This window comes from Macaca mulatta, chromosome 9 (assembly GCF_049350105.2).
Source record: "Macaca mulatta isolate MMU2019108-1 chromosome 9, T2T-MMU8v2.0, whole genome shotgun sequence".
Lineage (NCBI taxonomy): Eukaryota > Metazoa > Chordata > Mammalia > Primates > Cercopithecidae > Macaca > Macaca mulatta.
In genome coordinates, this window is record NC_133414.1 from 80,134,164 (window position 1) to 80,155,653 (window position 21,490).

Sequence of the window (21,490 nt, forward strand, 5' to 3'; positions counted from 1 at the left end):
ATACAGCCAAGACAACCCTCAGCAAAAAAAAAAACAAACCTGGAGACATCACGCTACCTGACTTCAAACTATACTACAAGGCTACAGTAACCAAAACAGCATGGTACTGGTACCAAAACAGATATATAGACCAATGAAATAGAACAGAGGCCTCAGAAATAACACCACACATCTATAATATCTGATCTTTGGCAAACCTGCAATGGGGAAAGGATTCCCTCTTTAATATTTAATAAATGGTGTAGTGAAAACTGGCTAGCCATATGCAGAAAACCAAAACTGGACCCCTTCCTTACACCTTATACAAAAATTAACTCAAGATGGATTAAAGATTTAAATGTAAGACCTAAAACCATAAAAACCCTAGAAGAAAACCTAGGCAATACCATTCAGGACATAGGCATGGGCAAAGACTTCATGACTAAAACACTAAAAGCAATGGCAACAAATGCCAAAACGGACAAATGGGATCTAATTAAACTAAAGAGCTTCTGCACAGCAAAAGAAACTATCATAAGAGTGAACAGACAACCTACAGAGTGGGAGAAAATTTTTGCAATCTATCCATCTTACAAAAAGCTAATATCCAGAATTTAAAGGAATTTAAATTTACCAAAAAAAAAAAAATCAAACGACCCCATCAAAAAGTGGGCAAAGGATATTAACACACACTTCTCAAAAAAAGAAGATATTTATGCTTCCATTTCTTGAGAGGTGAGTGACCAAGGTTTGGAAAAGAGGAGATGAGTGTCTGCTGGAGCTTAGCCATCTGTGGCACCAGTGATGGTCCACCGAAGCAGCTGGCCACAGAAGCAGTGTGAGGTAGAGGGGTGTCTGTGAGTGGTGCTGGAAAGAGGGAAGACAGGGGGTCCAGGTTCCGGGTTCCAGGTAAGGTGACCTTGGATAAGCGATTCGGAGCAGCCCATCTCCCACAGTGCCCCTGCCATCCTGCTGCCCCTAAAGGCAGCTGCCGTCTCCCCTCTGGGCACAAAAGGGGTTCTCAGAACAGCCAGAGTCTCCAGGACTACAAGTCCTCCAGCCAGACACAGAGCTTGACCTGTCCTTGTGTTCATTAGGTCAAACTGGGACAAGACAGAGGCTGCAGCAGTGGCTACAGTGAATATCCCCGGGACAGAGCTTCAGAGGCAGCTGCAGCCTCCACTGGTTTTGCACGCCTAGTACCGTGTGTGCAGAGGAGGCAACAGAGGCAGTACAGCAGAGGGGCTGAATGGCTCAAGAGATGCTACCTGGGCTCAAGTCATGGCTTTGTCACTTACCAGCTACCTGCCTGGGCAAGTTACTTAACTGCCCTGTGCCCAATTTTCCCACTAAAAAAATGGAGATAAGAATTACCCTAGTCGTGAGGATTAGAGTTAATATTGTTCCTGGCAAAGTATGCTCTATGGTGTGTTTGTTATTGCTGTGTTATTGCATACTTTTAAAAACCCTCCTCCTGCCCCTTCTTACACATGGGGTTGGTACACATGGCAGACCAAGCATCTGACCACTTGACTTCTGGGTGTATAGACGGTTCCCACCGTTAGAGTTCTTCACGTTTGGACGTTTGGGGCTCTTGCTGCTTTATTTGTCTTTTTTTTTTTTTTTTTTTTTTTTTTTGAGACAGTCTTGCTCTGTTGCCCAGGCTGGAGTGCGGTGGCGGGATCTCGGCTCACCACAACCTCCACCTCCCAGGTTCAAGCGATTCTTCTGCCTCAGCCTCCTGAGTACCTGGGACTACAGGCGTGCACCACCATGCCCAGCTAATTTTTGTATTTTTAGCAGAGATGGGGTTCACTATGTTGGTCAGGCTGGTCTCGAACACCTGACGTCGTGATTGGCCTACCTCGGCCTCCCAAAGTGCTGGGGTTACAGATGTGAGCCACCGCGCCTGGCCTCTTGCTACTTTATTTCTATTGCCCTGGCTACTAAGAGCCTCACAAAAAATCTAGATCCCATGTCTTGGGGCCGGAAGGTTTGGGTGGACTGATTCACGCAAGTCCCGGCATCTCCAGCAGGGGTCGACGGACACCACGCTCTGCATGCGTTGCGCGGCAGCCACTGGGCACACTGAGGGCTGCAGGGAGAGCTGTAAGTGGACCTGTGGGCAACTCCGCTTCCCTGGTACCCCGTTCACCCCATTTCCTGGAGGTGGAGTCTCATGCTATACCTGGCCCAGGCTCTTTCCCTCGGTTCTCGGTAAAACAGGCGTGGTCACCTCTGGCCCTGTGGCTTCCCCCCACCACCACCTCCGCCTATGTCCCAAGCTATACCAAATCTTCATCCCATGCTCCCTCTTCATCCTCGCATCCACAAGAGGTTTCCAAATCCAGATTGCAGCCTTCCTTACCCCGCCCCAACAAAACAGCACACAGGAAAGGCAAATAAATAAATAAATAAAAATAAATCATATTTTTATTGTTTGATTAACAAAGTGGTTGGGGGGAGGGCAAGAATAAGACATGCGGGGAAATACCAGCTTTGATTAGTCAGAAACTCCTGTTATCTGTACAAAAAAATGAATGTTACAAAAATCACATAAAAAACTAGGCTCAAGGAAGCAGCCGCCCTCGCAAAAGAGGGCTCAAGGCACCTGGGAGGCTGAGAAGAGGCCAACCTGGTCATGGGCGTGGCTGTGGAGACAGCCCTTCCCTCCTTCCCTCCTTCCCTTCTGCCCTTCCCCAGATGCCCTTCCCTCCTGCCAGAGAGGCACACTCCCTCTCCCCGATTACAAGTGCTACAAAACTGCCTTGAATACCACCGGCCAAGGCACTGCCAGAGATGAAATGGGCCCTGAGTGGAGCCCCAGGCTCTCCCTCCCCGGTGGCCCAGGCCTGGAGAAAGGAGGGCCTTGTTCCCCAGGCCCCAGGCAGGCACAGATTCTGGAGCTGCCTGGGGGAAGCCTCTTAGGGGAGGCCCAGGCTCCGCCCCCTGGGGAGGCAGCAGCCGTGGGACCCACACACAGGCACACACAGCCCTGGCTTTGGTCAGTACTGAGTATGGGCAGAGGGGCCGCAGCCCTGTCCAGCCCCATGATGTTGACTGAGAGGTGCTATCCCAGACGGTCCTTGCTGGAGCTGCCATCGCAGGCTGGGCCCTAATTGGGGTAGCACAAACAGCATCCCGTGCCCACCGCCTCCACGCTGGCCTTGGCACGGGGTCCCAGGAGCCCATCAGTGACAGAGTGCTCCATGATGATGTCCTCCACCCGGGTGATGTACAGCAGCGTCAGCAGCACCCCCAGGAACTGAGAAGAAGGGGCAGGGCTGGTGAGGGCCTGCTGGGCATCAGGGCAGCCCTCCCTGCAGCTCCCGGCTCCCAGAAATCCAAGCAGCCAGTCCCAAGCCCTCATGGCCCTGTGTGACCTGGGCAACACCCACAGCAGAGACTTCTCCCAGCACCCACACTGCCCAAGAAGCTGGGCCCCCTTTCCCTCTCCCAGGAAATCCCAGAGTTCCTCGCTGTGCCCGATCAGCAAGGGCCCCTCCCTTCTGGGATTTCTGCCTCCACCCCAGCTCTGTTATACACTATCTAGGGGATCTTGGCAAGCCACTGAAGCTTGTGGCTCCTCAGTTTCCTCCTCTGTGAAATGGGCATCGTAATAGTGCCTCCCTCACAAAAAGAAGTGAAGCAGCAGTGCCTGCGCAGCACTTGGAAGAGCTTTGCCACCACTGCTATTGCCATTCGCCCCTCCTTCCAGCCGTGCAGCCCTCCCTGGGCAAGTCCTGGACTTCTACGGAAAAAGCCCCTTCGCTCTCCCGCTCTGCACCTTCTCTGCCCTTCTGCAATCACCAGGCCACACTTTCTCTGAACCCACAGCCGGCCCACCTGGGGGAGCAGGATGCCCAGAAGGATGCCCGCCATGATGGTGTAGTTGTCCATGAACCAGATGATCACGGCGTTGGTGCAGCCCCGCACGTAGATGACATCCTGCACGCTGAAGCGCTGCATGGGAAGGAGCTGGGTCAGCGCAGAAGAGCACCTGGGCTGGCAAGAGCCACAGCCCCGACTCTGCCATTTACACAAGGTCCAGGCTAGTCCCTCAACCGCTGTGATCCTCAGTTTCCCATATGCAGCATGAGAAGGTGGCCCTAGATTCTGGTTCTTAATGGACAGTACTGTTCTCTAGAGAGGACTGGGGACACCGTGGTGGCACTTTTGGTTGCCCCAGCAATCGAGGTTGGGGGCTGAGGGACTGCAGAGCTCAGGGTAATCCTACTCCACAAACAACTGCCCTGCTTGCGTGTTTCTCAGATATCCCTGCATGAAAAGCCTCACGGATGTTTTCCATACATGGAAAGCCTGTCTATAATTATCCAAGCCAACAGCCCCACTCTAGGTACATATAAAAAACAAAGCAGAGCTGGGCATGGTGGCATGTGCCTGCAGTCCCAGCTACTATGGACGCTCAGTTGGGAGGACTGCCTGAGCCTAGGAGTTTGAGGCCAGCCTAGGCAACAGTGAGACCCTGTCTGTCTCTTGGGGGGGGGAAAAAAAGCATTTCTGCATTGGTTTTAATATACCATGAATTTTCCAGAACTACTACTAGGTAAACTAAGGAATGATTATACATTATTTAATTCAGAACTTTATCAAGAATTGTTCACCATTTTTAAAAACCATGCCCATGCCAATGGCAAAAATTATGCCCATGGTATGTGAGTCACCAACACAATGCCTACTATCAGCTGCCCTGTAGCTACTGCAGCCTCAGGGATGCCTCACATCAGTGCAGACACCTGACTACATTGTATCTTCTCCTGCACCCCTCACTGCCTAAGCACTTACATGATGAACTATGTTAAAGAGCTGTAAATTGCTGTATTTCATTTCTACTTTATCTCAGATCATTATGTTAATTGTTTTGGAATCGGGCATGTAGGCAGGTTATCTGTGAATTTCACTTGGGGATAATACATAGGACATTACCACTGTTTGTTATTAAAATGGCCATTGGTTCTGACGGGTTGAGAACCACTGCTGTTCTATGGCTCTCAAACATGTGTCAGAATCAGCCACTAGCCCCATCCCAAGAATGTGCATTTCTCACATTCCCAGGGGATGCTGTTGCTGCTGGACTGGGGACCCCACTTTGAAAGCCACTGCTCTGCATGTCAGGTCACCATTCCTTTTAGGTCCCTTCTCAGCACCACCCCTGCTTCTCTCCTAGACCAGGAGTGTTGCCCAGGAAGCTGACCCAGGGGCAGCCCCCAGAGGGGGATACCATCCTCTAGGACTCCTGGGTCCCAGGTGGCCCCAGGGGCAGAGGCAAGCTGGTACTGAGCATGGCTGAGCGCACAGCACACTGCGGGTACCAGGAAGGGCCGTGGTGGCTTCATGTGGCCCAGCCCACAGTAGGTGCTTGGTAAACCCCGACAGGCGGCATCTCCCAGCCTGGGGGAATTCTTGGTTCCTTGAGCCCTTCTGTGTCTGGGTGGGGGTGGAAAACCCCAGCAGCCCTGGCTCTGGGTCACAGCCAGGAATGTTGGAAAATCTCAGTGGCCAGGACCCCGACCTCAATAAACCCCTCCAATCACCCCAGGGTGGAACAGGAAGAGCAACATTTCCAGGGAAAGGCGTTTCAAAGACATTACCTCCTTGTCGATAGTTTTGTAGCCACACATGGTGTTGACAACTTCTGTCTGAAATGGAAATGTATAATAGCTAATATTTATAACGGTTCTAACACAAAAAGGCACTATTATCCTACCCATTTTACAGATGAAAACTGAAGCACAGAGTTGCACTGTCCAGCAGGGATGGAGCTGAGATTCCGACCCAGGCAGTCTGGCTTGAGTCTCCATCATAACCACCTCCTCTTCTGAGAAATGCCCCGTGAAAAAACTGTAGGAACGCAGGTTCCATGACTTTTACAAGGGAGAACCACCCCTCCACGAGCAGCAGATCAGGACCCCAGAGAAAGGCGTGCTGCCCAGGCTCCCGGGCCATGACCGCCCCAGAGCACCGCTTTGCTCACATGGTAATGCACCATCTCAGAAGTCGGGGTGGGGCTGTTCCTGTACCACTGGCTCCTGGGGAGGAAAACCTCAGACCACAGCTGGCACAGGGTCAGCTGTGGTTTACCTGAAGTCCAGGCCAGGGCTCCTGGCCACGCTTCCCTGTTCCATAGACCACTGCTCCACCAGCGGAGAGGGCTGCCAAAACTTCCTTCTTGGGAAGAGAGGTGCTCTCCAGATTTCCCAACTACTGATTAATTCAGGCATAGGGAAAGCTGTGGTCACGCCCTAGACCTCGTCAAACCCCTCCCCAGGCAAGCCCTAACTCACAGGCTGCCGCGGGCACCTCCCATCACCACCTGTGCCCTCCAGGGTCTCCTTCTCCAACCACCAGGGAAGAGAGTGAGACTCCCTGGTCCAGCCCGTGACCCCCACCAGCCCTGCTGCTCTACATCTAAGTGAACACTGCCGTGGGGGATGGATGCCGCAGGTGCCAGTGATGACTCAGGGAGTCAACAGCAGAGCCCCCAGTGTACCCTCTGGTGTTACATTTCCTGGGTCCAGATCCTGCTCTGCCACTTAGGAGCTGTGACCAACCTTAGGTGGGCTGCCAAGGAACCGGCATGCAGAGGTACTTAATACATATTTGTTAACTGAGCGAATGAATGAATGAATGAATGAATAGGCTGTGATGATCACAGAACCCCACCTCCTAGGGCTGTTCTGGACATAAAGTGAGATGCACATGTAAAGTGTTTATCACAGGGCCGGACACATGGAGAAGCACAGGAACGCTGGCAGGTGTGATTTGTTCATAATTCCAGCCCTTGGAAAGGTAAGGGAGGGTGTCTTCTCTCCTTCCAAGAAAGAGGGTTGGGCTCCTGTCATCTAGGTCAATCTAAATGTCAGGGCTTGATGTGCAGGCAAGATAACTTCCCTCGGTCTAGCTGGTTCTCCAGGTAGCCTCAGTTCCAGCCAGTGTTTTTGGCCCTTCCAGGCCATAAACACGACCCCAATGGAGAGGGTCAGGCCTGGAGAGCAGGTGCACGGGCACATGATGGGAGTGAATGCTTTCCATCTCGTTGGTTCATCATTCATTCGTTCATTGAACAAATATTAACTGAGCACCTATTGCATGCCAATCCCAGTTCTAGTCACTTGAAATACAAAAGTCTTGAACAACAAGACAAAGTCCCTGCCTTCATGGAACTTACGCTGCAGAAAGGGAGATAATGAACATAACAAATAGGTAAGCTGCATGGTACGTAAGGAGGTGACAAGAGTGACTTCACTGGGCCAGCCCTGGTGACCCGGGGGTGATAAGTCTCTTAGCAGACAGGCGACTGGCATAGGCCTCTCTGGTGCCAGAGCCCAGAACCCTTCTCCAGGCCCAGGGGGGACTCACCTCGCCCTGCCAGGGGATGCATCCATAGTCTTTCCAAAAGTAAAGCCTGCCTGGGTTTACCTGCCTGACCACAGAATCGATATTCTGCAAGAGGCTCTGCTGAAGTTCACAGGCCCCAAGACCAGGGTCCAGCAGCCTCTTCCATCCTGCACAGGGCCACAGGACAGGAAGTCAGAAAGGGGACTCCTGGGCAGCTAGAAGATCACAGCAACGTTCATGTGTGCATCCTCTCACCCTGAGCAGACTGAGCAGCTAATGGGACAGGGAGGGGGGCCTTCACGACAGGCCCCTAAGGGGTAGCCAACAACAAAGAAGGGGAGGTTCGTGAAAATTTGTCCTAAGAGCTCAGCAGGCACAGCAGTCTGGAGCCATTTAATGTAGAAGCACGCTGCCCTCTGCACCAACAGCTCCCAGGGATATATCCTGGTATAACCAGATTTTACAGCCCTATGTGAACTTCTATGGCTCAAATCCTCTATTGGAAGCTCATTTAAGACATTTCTTTTAAAGCTGAGTGTTAGAGAAAAAGTTACTTTTCCTGAAGAACTGGTATGTTCTGCTGAACAGTAACAATGTAACAGACCATGTCTCCCTTTTCCTTTTGGCTGCCAGGAAACTCTAAGCTAGCGGCCTCCAACCTTTCTGGCACCAGAGACTGGTTTCAAGGGAAACAATTTTTCCACAGGATGGGGTGCGGAGGGGTGGGGGAAGATGGTTTCAGGATGAAACCATTCCACCTCAGATCATCAGGCATTAGTTTGATTCTCATAAGGAGCACGCAATCTAGGTCCCTTGCATGCACAGTTTACAATAGGGTTCATGCTCCTAGTGCCACTGCCAATGTGACAGGAGGTGGAGCTCAAGCGGTAATGCTCCCCCACCCTCTGCTCACCTCCTGTTGTGAGACCTGGTTCCTAACAAGTCACTGACCGGTACTGGTTCATGGCCTGGAGGTGGGGAAGCCCTGCTCCAAGCCACCAGAAATGAGGCTCAGCTCCTTTTCAGTGAGTCCACGAGGCCCTGAGGCTTAGATAGCAGGATTTTATATTTTTCTCCACCATCTAGGCCTCCTATCTGAGAATACAATTTCCACAGTCCTGATTTTTAATGTTATTTTAGTTTTTTACACTACATATTTCCTGTGTACTTGTTCAAATCCTAGGTTGAATGGTATAGTGTAAAATAAATAGATTTAGACACAAATCAACCAGTTCTATGGAGGAAGGGAATGCCCTGTTTCACATTTAGAGAAAATCATCCAGGTGTGGTGGCACAGGGAGAATCAATGGTCATGTGTAACACAGGGTCAGATAACCCCAGCCAGGGGAAGGCTCCTCCCTACCTCGGTGCTCTCATTCAGATGCTGTCTTCAGATTCTACCCTCTCTGCAGACGGTGTCCGTGTTTATACCCCCAGCCTAGTCGTCCCCAGAACTCCAGACTCCTATATCCAACCACATCTTTGACATCCCTGCTGGGATGCTGAACAGGCTCTCAAGCCCCCCATGTCCACACTGAGCTCCTGGTCGCCTCCTGCCTCCTTTCAATCCTCCCCTCTCAGGCAGTGGCAGCCCCATCTTTCCTGTGGCTCAGACCAAAACCTGGGTATCCTCCTTGATTTCTCTCTTTCACTCATCGCCCACATCTGCTATGCCAGCAAATCCTGTAGGCTTACTTGCAAAATGCAGCCAGAATGTCACCACTTCCAACACCACCACCACCACCCAGCTCCAAGCATCTGTCTTCTCCTGCCTGGTGCAGGGATGCTGCGGGCAGCCCTTAGCTGTCAGCCCCCTGCAGTAACTACTTCATGTGATCGTTAATTTTATATGTCAACGTGACCGGGCCATGGGATGCCCAGATATTTGGCCAGACATTATCCTGGGTGTCTCTGCGGGGATGTTTCTGCATGAGGCTAATGTTTAAATCAGCAGACTAAGTAAAGCAGATGGCCCTGCCCAAGGGGGAGAGGTCTCATCTGATCAGTGAAGGCCTGAACAGAAGACTGCCCTCTCCTCTGTGACCATAAGAGATTTCTCCCTGCTTGGCTACCTTCGGGCGTGAACTGAAACACTGGCTGTTCCTAGGTTTGGAGCCTGATCGGCCTTTGAATGGGAGCTCCACCCTCAGCTCTCCTGGGTCTCTGGCCTGCCCACTCACCCTGCAGATCTTGGAACTTGCCCGCCTCCATAATTATACAAGCCAATTCCTTATTATCAATCAATCCCTCTCTTTGCTCTTGGTGTATTAGTCTGTTCTTGGCTGAACAGAGCCAGCAAGTCCCTTCTTGGGTGGACCACTGGACTCATGCAATGCCTGGTCAATGTGGGTGGGAGTGTGAAGGCCTGGCCCCCTCATCCCAGTAGGGGACAACTCTGAAGGGCTGTCCTTGTAGATGTGGCTGAGGCCTCCAGCCGAACTGAGCTGAGGCTGCATCACTGCTCAGCTCCCTTCATTGCCCCGTCCCGCTTCTGGTTCCCGCTGCCACAGGTGCTGATCCAAGAGCACCTTCCTGGACAAGATGACCTGTGACCCCTGGATCACTGCGTATCAGCCCCTAACTCTATCCCTTCATCTAGCATGTCCCTCACAACAGCCAGGCTGATTCTTGTGAAACCAAGTCAGAGTGCCGCTCTTCCATGCAGCCCTGTATGGCCCCGTCACTCCTCCCTGACTCCACTCCTACCATCCTCCCCTGTAACTCCCTGTGCTCCAGCCACTCCGTGCATTTCTCAAACGCCCTGGGGTGATTCCCACCCGGGGCCTTGGCACAGCTGTTCTTGCTGCCAGGAATGCCCCTCCCCCAGACACCTTCCTCGCTTTCTTCAGAGCTTCACCCAGATCTCACCTTTCTCAGTATCCCAAACTGCAATCCTCTATGCCCTACTTTCTTTTTCTCCTTAGCATTTATGACCCTCTAACTATCTTTTACTTATTTTGTCAGTTTTCTCCAGTAGGATGTCACCTCCACGCAGGCAGAGACTTTGTTTGCTACACCCCCAGAACCTGGAAATGTGTCTAGCATAGAGTAGGTCCTCAGCCAAAATGTGTTGAATGAATGAATGAATACAACTTCGGCTTTCACATCTCAGCTTAGGTATTCAGATGCAGCTGCCCTGGGTGACGAGGCTCAGGATCGCCCCATGCAGGCCTCTCTGGAAACTCTGCTCCTCCTCAGCAACCCCCTTCCCAGAGAACTACCCTAAAATGGCAGCTAACATTTCCAAACAAAGTTTCCCTCCTGGCCCAGCCTTTTTTAGAGCTAGTGCACTTGGCACTGGCTCTCTGACTCATGGGCGAGGCCCCCACCCGCAGCTGCTCAGTTTACAGAATCTGGCAGTGGGCACAGAATGGTGGGGATGTCAGGAGAGAAACTTTCCATGATTATCTGGCCCATGAGTAATTGCAAAGCTCTCCACCTCGTTCCAATCCTGAAACAGTTTCTGGACACATTTGTCAAACACAAGGACTGATGAAGACTTTCACTTAAGCGCTGACTACACAGGACATCATCCCAAATGACCAAGGTGACAGAGCCGAGAGGATTGTGCTGGGGAGAGGAAGAGGCTGGCATTTACGTCATCAGACCCCCTTCCAAGCACTCTGCTGCTGCTGATCACCAGGACCTCAAGGCTAAAGACTAATAGAGATGTCCAAGGTGCAGGTCCTACCAGGCTCCACTAACACTGCAGAGCCAGCTCTTCCCCGCTAAGCTCCCCTGGCCTGGGTGCCTCTCCCTGCTGCCCTCACCTGGCCTGCACAGTTCTCCAGAGTGTAGCTCAGATAACAGCTGCCTGCACTTCATCCCAGCCCTGCCAACCTTGGGCAAGACACCCAGCCTTTGGGTGCCTCAATTTCCTCATCTGTAAAGTGGGTAAAATAACAGTACGTACCTCACAGGGTTGTGAATACTAAATGAGTAAATACCACCAAAGTGCCCAGAGCAGGCCTGCACAAGGTAGGTGCTCAATAGATGTTAACCAACAGCACTAAGAAAGATATGGCCTCCCCACCCCCAACCCCCAGAAGCTCCACTTTCAGGAGCCCTTGAGAATCAGGAAAGCCTCCGCTCTGCCACCAACTCCTACTTCCCCGCCATCCACCCACACCACCCATCTTCAACTTGGGGAGAGAAACAAGAGTTGTACCATTTGGGGTCCCCGACAGCCCCCCACCCCCTACAGGAACAGTGTCTACCGTGTTCCTGATGCAGCAGGTGTAGGGCACCCCACAGGCCAGGGGTCCAGGGGCACTGCAGTCATGGTACTGGTTCTTGCTCCAGTCTCGGTAGTCCTCCCCGCCACAGCACTTGAACTAAGGAGGGAAGCAAGCAGGAAAAAGGAGCTGCCGTCATCACCCGGGCCCTGCTCCCACAACAGGAAAGGGCCCTGCCAGAAGATGGACGCAGTTCATGATGTGGGTCACCCTGGTGCAGGGAGAGGCTGTACACTTTCAAGTCAGAGCTGTCAAAGTGTGACATGGCTGCCTACAGGGTAGTGAACCCCCTGTCATTGGAGAGGTATGGAAGCCAAGGCTGGGCTGCCTCTTGATGGAATATCAGGATAGTGACTAGACACTGGGAGGAAAGGGGCTTCCTTGACAACTGGCCTCTACCTTCTTCATCTTCGTGTCCCCAAGTGCAGGTGCTGGGCTGGAAAAGATGGCCCTTGAAGTCCCAGAGACCAAGCATGACTCTGTGAAAGTCCCTGCACCTCAACTGACCTTCGCACCTGCCCTAGGAGCCACCCTGTCCAGCTTAGCTGGCCCTGCCCTTAGCAAGGAGAGCACCCGAACCTCACAATCTGCCTGGGACTCTCCCCTTAGCCAAACCCTCCCTGCCTCCCCTCCCTGCTCCTGTAGGAAGTAGTTGGTAATCCTCCTGATGGCTGGTATGTGCCGGGCATTGTCCTGGGCACTGGAGAGACAGGGTGAGCAAAAGCAACGCAGCCCCTGCTTAGGTGGAACACATTCCAGTGGAGAGACAGAGTGAGCACTGGATGGAAAGGTGCTGTGCACCCCGGAAATGGAGAAACAGGGGAAGATTGGGGAGGGGCGGCTCTAGGTTGGAAGGTCACAAAAGGGCTCTCTATAGAGAGGATATTTCCTCTGAAACACGGAAACAGGAAGAAGCCAGCCGACTCATGCAAAGGCCCCACACAGAAACAAGCTTGTATTTCAGCAACAGGTGTGGAGGCCAGCAAGCCTGGAACAGAGAGAGCGCAGAGCATAAGGCTGAGAGGGCAGCACAGGCTGGACCATGCAAAGCTTTGCCAGCCAGCTGAAGCAGGGAGCTGGGACTGGAGGGCTCAACCAGGGCTGTGGTACATGTCCTGGTAGCCAGATACCCTTCAGAGTCCCCACAGTGCCCCTTAAGCCATCAGGTTTCGGGACCTGGAAGTGTCTTTCTGCAATGCAGTTCAAAGGGCATTTGCTTTGCAATGGAACAGACCCAAGGTCAAATCCTCAGACCACCACTCCCTGCTGTGCAACCTCAGGCAAGTTGGTCAGCCTCTCTGAGCCTCAGAGAGTTGTCTGTAAAGCAAGAATAAAGATGGCAGCTCTGCACAGCTGAGCTATGATTACACATAGTGCCATGCATGAAGCACTCAGAACTGGGCCTGGCACCAAGCAAGTGTTCATTCAGCATTAATCACCTCCTACCTCACCCCAGGAGACATGAAATCCCCAAGCCAGCTAAAGGCTGGTTCCAATAAAAACATCTCACTCCACCCGGAGCAGAAGTCAGCTCTCCCGGCCCAAGCTGGCAGGCACATCCCTGGCAGGAAAAGGCCTTCCAGAGGCTGCACCTGTTGTGACTGAAGACAAGGTCTGGGCCAAGGGTGCGGCCACAGCAAGTGGCCCTGCGTGTGGGGAGAGGCTGGTCCCCACTGAGGGCTGGCACAGGGGCCCAGGCCAGCTGAGGCCCCCAAGATTATGTCCCAGGAAGTGCTGCCCCGGCTGAGTGGTCCTGCGGCCCTCACTCTGCTTGTCCTCACCCAGGAGAACATACCAATGATCCCCGCGGCTGGCGCTGTGGTCTCACCCTGTGCCTGGCACCGTTCTAAGCACGTCTCCTAAATTAAGTCAAGGCAATCCTCATGACGACACCCCAAGAACTTCCTGTCATTATTCCCCTTATGCAGGTGAGGAAGCTGAGGCTCAGGACCAAGTGAAGTTGATATGCAAAAGCCACCCAGGACAGTGGCTGGCCCTACCACTGCTATTATTAGTAGTAGTATTGCACCAACAGATTTGGGTGGACCTAGAGGGGAGAGATGGTCTCCCAAAAGGAACAGGATCATCATCACATTCAAGAAGTGTCATGGAAGTAAGAGAGGAGTCTGGTTCAGTGTCCCATATTTGGGGGAAACTGAAATCAGTGAAGAGCTTTCTCCCAATCAGGGCTGTCTTTCACTTGACAAGGAGTGAGTTGTCACTGAAGAGACTTGGCAGAGGGGGCTTTGGACTGGGGGAGGTTTCTCCCCTCGAGGTTGCTCACCCTCAAGGAAGGAGGATCCTTGCCCATTGGAGGGTGGTACCCTAGGACCCCACAAGGTTGCTTGTAGTGACGCCTGACTTTGTATTTGGGGGTGGGGGATAGGAAGCCAGTGTAACTGGAGAGGGACAGAAGGGTGACAAGGTTTTGGGCCAGGAATGTGGGCAGAGGACTGGCTGAGAAGGTTGGGTCCTGGCTTCCCCATCCTTGGTGGACCATCCATGCTCACCCTTGCCTCCCAACCTGGCCAGTCACCTGCTTTGGGAATGGATAAGTCACCTGGCCCCTCACCCCATCTTCTTGAGCAGGGGCCTGAATGGGGGGCTATGGGCACGGGAGGCGCATCTCTACCCCAAAGCACCTGGCTCACCTTTTTCTGAACAAAGTCCATGATGTTTTTGAAGTCCAGATCGTCATAGTAGTTCTCAATTCCTCTTCGAATGTTGTCGTTAAGGAAGGCAATGGTCTATTCAAAAGGAGAAATTACAAAGAAAAAGAACCACACACTCCTGGAGTCCAACTCAAGGTTCCCCGGAAGCCTGGATGGGTAGAGAATGCCATGTGCTGGTGCCTCCAGTGTTCACCTGATGCCTGAGTCCCTGTGCTATGTCCCAGCAGGAGTAATTCACTCCACTCCCTTTACAGACCAGACAGCCCAGGCCCTGAGAGGCTGGGGCTGTGCTTGGGGACACACAGCTCTGATGCCACCATGCCTGAGCTGAGACCTGGCTGTCCTGGTCCCAGGCCCAGTGTTCTTTCTACCGCCCGGGGATGGGCCCACACTGGAATCTTCCCTTTGCCCTCCAGAGCGCCTCTCCACACTCCTCCACTATCCAGCCTCTTGTTTTACAGATGAGGAGACCGAGACTTGGGGAGGGAGTGAGGTCACAGAGCAGGCTGGGTGGAGTATTGCCAGGACTGGAATTCAGTTCTCCTGACCTCCCTCACATGGACCGCTCTCTTCATCACTGCAGCGCTCAGTCCCCCTCGGCTGGGGCTGGGACAATCCCTGCCAGGAGGAACATGGCAGGCCGCCCTCTCCCAGTCACGCTGCACTTTCTGGATCAACAGCCTGGCTGTTGTGCTGAGACCCAGGAGCACAAAGGGCCCCACAGTGGGAAGGGGCGGGGGCAGGAGCAGGGGCAATCCAGCTCACTGTAACAATTGCAGCTTTCAGAGCACGGAGGTCGAGTATCAGCAGAGACTGGGGACAAAGGGGGCATTCTCGGCTGCGGTGCCGGCATGAAGAGCCAGACAATTCCCGGGGGTGGCACCACAGCGTACGCTGGGACAACACGATCCTGGTTCCAGGCCCCATCATGGCTTACTTCTCCTCTCTGGGCCTCAGCTTCTCCACTGTGAGCCAAACCCGTAGGCCTATCTTTAAGGTAACTTCCAGCTCTGAGGATCAAAAACCAAGTCCCAGAGGGGCTGTCAAGCCTCATAATCAAGGACACGGTCCCCACAGCCACCCGGGCCTCCGCTACTTCTTGTAACTTCTGAGCCTCTGTTTGCTCACCTGAAAAATCAGGAGGAAAACACTCTCTGCCTCATAGCAATGTTGTGAGATTTAAATAAACAAAAGCTGTGACGGTGTTTAGCAGGACACCAGGCACATCGTAGGTCCTGGTGTTATTATTCAAGATTTGTCTGTTTTTCAAGGAGACGAATGCTCTATGGTACTACTTCGCACCCACATGTCGGTGGCGGAAAACAAATCCCATGGGAAACCGAGGCCCCAACTCTTATTCAAAAAACTGACTGCGATGGAGGCAGCCTCTGAGGGACGAGTCCTGGCCAGCCCCACTCTCACAAACACCCTGCAGCCCATAGAGCGATATGGCTAGTCCAAGGTCGTCCAGCTCGCCACTGGCAGAGAGCCGCTGGGACCAGGGTGTCAAACTCCCAGTCTGACAAACTTGCTAAGAAACCAAGTTTCAGGTTTGGAGCCATCTCCCAAAATTATCTCCAGGATCAGGAAAAGAGGAACAAAGACTGTAGCACCCACCTCCTCCCTGAGCCTCACTCTGCTCAAAGTCAAGGTAAAGAAGGAGATCGAGGCCTGGCGCAGTGGCTCACACCTGTAATCCCAGCACTTTGGAAGGCCGAGGTGGGCAGATCACCTGAGGTCAGGAGTTCGAGACCAGCCTGACCAATGTGATGAAATCCCATATCTACTAAAAATACAAAAATTAGCGGGGCATGGTGGCATGCGCCTGTAGTCCCAGCTACTTGGGAGGCTGAGGCAGGAGAATCGCTTGAACCTGGGAGGCAGAGGCTGCAGTGAGCCACGATGGCACCACTGCACTCCAGCCTGAGTAACACAGCGAGACTTCATCTCAAAAAAAAAAAAAAAAAAAAAAAAGGAGATGGGCTCGGGGAAACTGGCCTTCGTAGCCAGAAGGAAAGTCCTCTGCTGATGATAAACGCAGCTCTGGAGCAGGCCTGGGACTGCAGAAGACTGGAGTCAGCCCCAAGAGAAAAGAGGAGATGCAGGCTCCTGTGAATGGCTGTCAACTCACCAACCCATGGCCCTTCGCGGGCCTGGCACTGACCCCCAGGGCAGAAGTTGGGTGGGAGCATTGCCTTCCAGCCGAGCAGCCTGAGCAGAACAAGGATTCTCCTGGCCCCGGGCCCACCCTCCCAGAGGCCCCCAGCTCACGAAGCTTTTTCATCCTTGGGTGCCTGCTCCTCTGGGTGATGAAGGGACAAGCCAGCTGGCTAGGGTGTGGTTGCGGGTGCCTAAAAAACAGGACACCAGGGTGGGGCCAGTCTACCATCCAGGGTGGGGCAGGGGAATGAGCTTACAGCATTGAACGACACGCTTGGCTGAGCTACGTACTCTTGGGGTGCCACCAGGGTCAGGGCCTTGCCTAAGGCCACACGTGGGGAGGTTCCTCCCAGGCGGCTTGCCCTTACTCTCGAGGCACCACAGACACAGTCCTGGACACCATGTCCTCTGCACCTACCTGGGCCCACTGGCCCACTTACAGCACCCCCACTGGCCACTGTGCTGTTTGGATTCTCCCAGGGCTGCCAACAGGGTGTGATGAAGGTGGGAAGCCCAGGGCAGGAAGGAAGGGAAGTGGCAGAGTAGAGGCTGCTCTGTGGCTGTGGGGAAAGGCTCTGCATCTCTGGTGAACAGCCACAGCCTGCCTCTCCAAACCATCCCCAAACCATCCCGGCTCCTGGGCACTTTCCAAGGTTCGGACTTCGAGAGGGGCCTCAAAAAACTAGGCCTTCCATCTGGTAAGCTGAGCCCAGTTTTTGGGGGAAGGGGGGCCCTGCAGGAGCAACAGATGTCCCTGGGCTTCATGGACAGCAGCTGCCCCGAACACCCATCAGGGAGCAATTTGAGGCGTGCTGGCTCTTGCAAGTGTGCACTACTTGTATTTGTGTGCTCGTGTGTATGTGTACCAGGGAGACGAGGAGGACACTGAGATGGTTCCTGTGTTGTGAGGGGCGATGGTGGGGTGGGGGGTGTGTGTGAGAAGATCCCATGAGGCAAGCTGGCTGTGCAGTTTGTTAACTGGAAAGTGCTTATGCCCACGTTAACAGTACTGGTAATGCTCTGAGAGACCAGGGGAGCCACTCAGAGGACAGGGAAGAGAGAATTCTAGCTTCCTCTGCCCTTCTCAGATGCCCAACATACGCAGTGCCACTGCCCCCACCCCATCCCCCTCCAAACCAGGCCATGCCAGCAGGAGCAGTTCCAGTGAGGACTAGAAAACCAAGCTAAATTAAGCAAAGAGTAAGCAAACATCAAAGGCCACAAAGTTTGAAAGCATGTTGTTTAAAGCACCAAAGAAAGCTATGAAGAACTGTCCTTTCTAGCTTTGTCTTTTAAACCTAGTTTTTATCTGAAGCCTCCACATCACCCCTCTCTCAGGGTTTTTAAATGAATGAGGAACTGAAGCGGGTGAGGCATGTGGCGGCAGCTCCTCCAGCACAGAGGACAGAGGGGTAGGAAAAGGAGTGGAAGGGGCGGCTGCTGGAGTCTCCTACCAGGCCAGCTGCCTGCATAGGACTAAGACCCCCTCTGGGGAGGGAGCAGGCTAGGGCTCCCCTAGGCTGCCTCTGGCTAACACCACTTCCATGTCAACCTGAGACCTGAGGCTGGGAAGGCCCTGCTGCTGGTCTAGTGCGGGCCTAGCTCTCAAACTTGGAGGAGGAGCTGGTCACGGTGGTCCCTGCCTATAATCCCAGTACTTTGGGATGCCAAGGCAGGAGGATCACTTGAGTCCAGGAGTTCGAGACCAACCTGGGCAACATGGTGAGACCTCATCTGCACACACACACACACACACACCACACACACACACACACACACAATTAATTATCCAGGCATGGTGGCATATACCTGTAGTCCCGACTACTCAGGAGGCTAAGGTGGGAGGACCGCTTGAGCCTAGGAGCTGAGGCTGCAATAAGCTGTGATTGCACCACTGCACTCCAGTCTGGGTGACACAGCAAGACTCTGTCTCAAAAACAAAACAAACACTTGGAGGAGAGGTGCTTGGCCCAGGATTTTCTTCCTTCATTTGCGCCTGGAGCCAAGCCATCATCTCAGCCTTTCCCCAGTCCCTCTAGAATGGGGACTTGTCCTCATTGCCCCTGGACCCTAGCCTCTGCTCCAGTCCCGATAGAAGCCTAATGTGACAACCAGGAATGGAAGAGAACCCAGGGAGCCAGAAGAAAAGAGAATGCAGGAAGGGGTGTGTGGAGTGAGCATCTGCCAGACCCTCCCTCAGAGCCTGGCCGGGGTCACAGGCTCATCTCCATGGTGGGGGAGGGTTATGTTTCAGTGTCCTTGGGACTGGGGGCTCCAGCCTCACTCCCCGACGGCTGTCCACAGTGGGGCACACCTGTTGGGGAGCCTGGCCAGACCAGCGAGGAGCACTCTACTTCTGGACGGCCAACAGCTCTGCTGTAGGTGGGAAAGACACACAGCCGGCCCTCCACATCCACGGGTTCTGTACCCGCAGATTCAAGTAACAGTGGATGGAAAATATTTGGGAAAAGGAAAAATAAAAAATAACAACACAACAGTAAAAAAAATAATACAAATTAAAGAACAATACAGCATAAGCAACTATCTACACAGCATTTATACTGTATTAGGTATTTGGTTGTTTTGTTTTGTTTTTTGTTTGAGACGGAATCTCGCTCTGTCACCCAGGCTGGATGGAGTGCAGTAGCGTGATCATGGCTCACCGCAGCCTCTGCCTCCCGGGTTGAAGCGATCCTCCTGCCTCAGCCTCCCTAGTAGCTGGCATTACAGGTGCCCACCACCACACCCAACTACTTTTTGTATTTTTTCTAGAGACAGAGCTTCACTATGTTGGCCAGGCTGGTCTCGAACTCCTAACCTCAAATGATCCGCCTGCCTTGGCCTCCCAAGGTGCTGGGATTATAGGCGTGAGCCACCATGCCCGGTCCTGTATTAGGTATTTGCAAGTAATCTAGGAGTGACTTACGGAAGGATGCGTGTAGGTTATATTCAAGTACTACACCATTTTATGTAAAGGACTTGAGCATGCGTGGATTTGGGTATCCTTTGGTGACGGGGCATGTCCTGGAACCAATCCCCCTCAGACACCAAGGGACAACTGTATATATTCAGGTGTTGGCCAAGACAGCCATGGTGCCACCTACTTTCTCCTGCCTCTGACCTCAAGGTTGTGCCCAGAGCCAGCTTGTGCCAGTGCCATGATAAAATAGGCAGGCTGGTGCTCCCCACTGTTCCCTGACCACAGTGTCAGGTAGGACCACAGTGTCCACTGATCCTACCATGGTGGTAGAGAGAGGAGGCCTGGGATGGGGATATAGACACACCCGCTACTGCCCGGACCCTCCAGGTGTCCATGCTCAGCTGCACCTGGCTGGGAACATGAGGAGCTGCCCACCTCTGACACCTGACACCCTCACAAGAAGTCCCAGAACAAGCTGGGACAAGAGCAAGTATCAAGAGGGCTGAGACCCAGACAGCTGGGGAAGTCACTCAGGTCCTCCTCTGGCCCCTGGCTGGGGTCAGGGTATCATACTTCTCCTGCTCCTAAGGCCTGCTCTGTGCCCGGCTCCCCAGCGCATGGCCACTCGCCCCTGTATGAGTGGAGAAGCGGCTCCAGTCCGACTGTCAGGCCACGCCTAGCAGCAGAAATCTTGCCTGGGGTCAAAGGCTGGGGGAGTTTCCTTCTTATATCCAGGAGTCTGTTTAGCTTTCAATGCCTGGCTGTGGCTGTGGTCTGTGCACCTCGCTGAGAACCCAACATGTAATCCTTAGCCTAATGACTTGTTCTGATTTGTCATAACTCAGAGTTAACAGGGCCCATGGCACTGGAGACTGAACTTGTTACGTTGTGGCTCAGAGAAATCCTCTTGATCAAGGAAAAATGGAATTGGGAAATCACCTCCTCCTGGAGGTTGACCTTGATTGCTCCTCACCTTTTTCTCCATCTTACACTGCCCTTCCTACCATCATCAACAGCCAGGCCACTCCTTCCCCATCTCCACCACTGGCCTGACTCCTGTTTTACAAAATCATATCACATTAGAGTTGGAAGGGATATTATTTTTCTTTTTGTGATATTTTCCCCTTGATAATTTAAAAAAAAAAAATTGAGAGCTAGGGAAAAATATAAAAGGGAGGAGAAAAATCACCCTAGTCTCATCCCTCAGAGGAAATATGAGTTCACATGCTGATATTTCCATTCCTTTAAGTCTTTTTCTAGACCTATTTTTTTTTCATTGTAGAGATCTTACTGCATTTATAATTTTGTATCTCATTTTTTAAGTTTTCAAGATGATGAATCATGGCCTGAGCCTCCAAACAGCGGAGAGGCGTCAGTGAGGACCCTTCCTGGGCTGCATACCAAGGCCCTCCCCATGAGGCGACACCACCCAAGGGGAAGGAGCACCCTTCACAGGCTACCACACCTGCAAGGTCTGGGGACGACGGGAAACCATCAGGCCTGACCTCAGGCCCACGGAAACCTAAGCTGTGAGCACTGAAGGGCCCCTGGACGTTCTGCCGGCCAAGGCCTTCACCTCAGCCCAGCTCCATCACTTGAAAGAAGGAGGTGATGTTCTGTTGACCTACAGGGCACCGGAAAATGACAAATCAAATGGCCTTTGCAGCAGTGCGCTAGAAACTAGAACTGCTGCCCATCATGGAAGGATGGTTTATGAAGGCCATGCATGCTGCTGACCACAAACTGGACATGGGCTCCAGCCAGGAAAGCGCTAACCCATAGTCCCTGGAAAGCCGCAGGCCGGCCGGGAGCTCTGCTGGCTGTACAGAGAGGCAGCCCCATGGTCAAATGGAATAAAGATCTCTCCCCTCACAGCTGCTGAAAAGTGAACCAGCATCCTGGATCTGCCAGCTCAGAGGAGAGGCTCTGACAAGTAGAAAAGAGAGACAGGGATGGGGCACGTAGCAAGACAGGACTGGGAAGCATTCCTGAGGCGCCTCTGCCTTGCTGTGTGCTCTCGGGGGAATTCTTAACTTCTGTGTGCCTCCATGACTCCATTGATGGGATGGCCACTTGCCCCTGTATGGGTGGAGAAGCCGCTCCAGTCTGACCATCAAGCCATGCCTAGCAGCAGAAACCTTGTCTGGGGTCAGGGGCTAGTGGAG

The 21,490-nt window shown here is 52.9% G+C and overlaps 1 protein-coding gene across 2 annotated transcripts in view; it reads right to left on the reverse strand.

Annotated features, from left to right (window-relative positions):
- Nucleotides 1–2,386: 2,386 nt before the first annotated feature.
- TSPAN15 (tetraspanin 15) overlaps nt 2,387–21,490 on the reverse strand; it is a 55,086-nt gene continuing 35,982 nt past the window's right edge. The window contains 5 exon segments of one of the 2 annotated variants that reach the window (NM_001266979.1): nt 2,387–3,244; nt 3,826–3,942; nt 5,592–5,639; nt 11,556–11,672; nt 14,225–14,320. In NM_001266979.1, coding sequence (NP_001253908.1) covers nt 3,095–3,244; nt 3,826–3,942; nt 5,592–5,639; nt 11,556–11,672; nt 14,225–14,320 — 528 coding nt within the window. In that variant the 3' untranslated portion in view covers nt 2,387–3,094. 2 annotated transcript variants of the gene reach the window in all.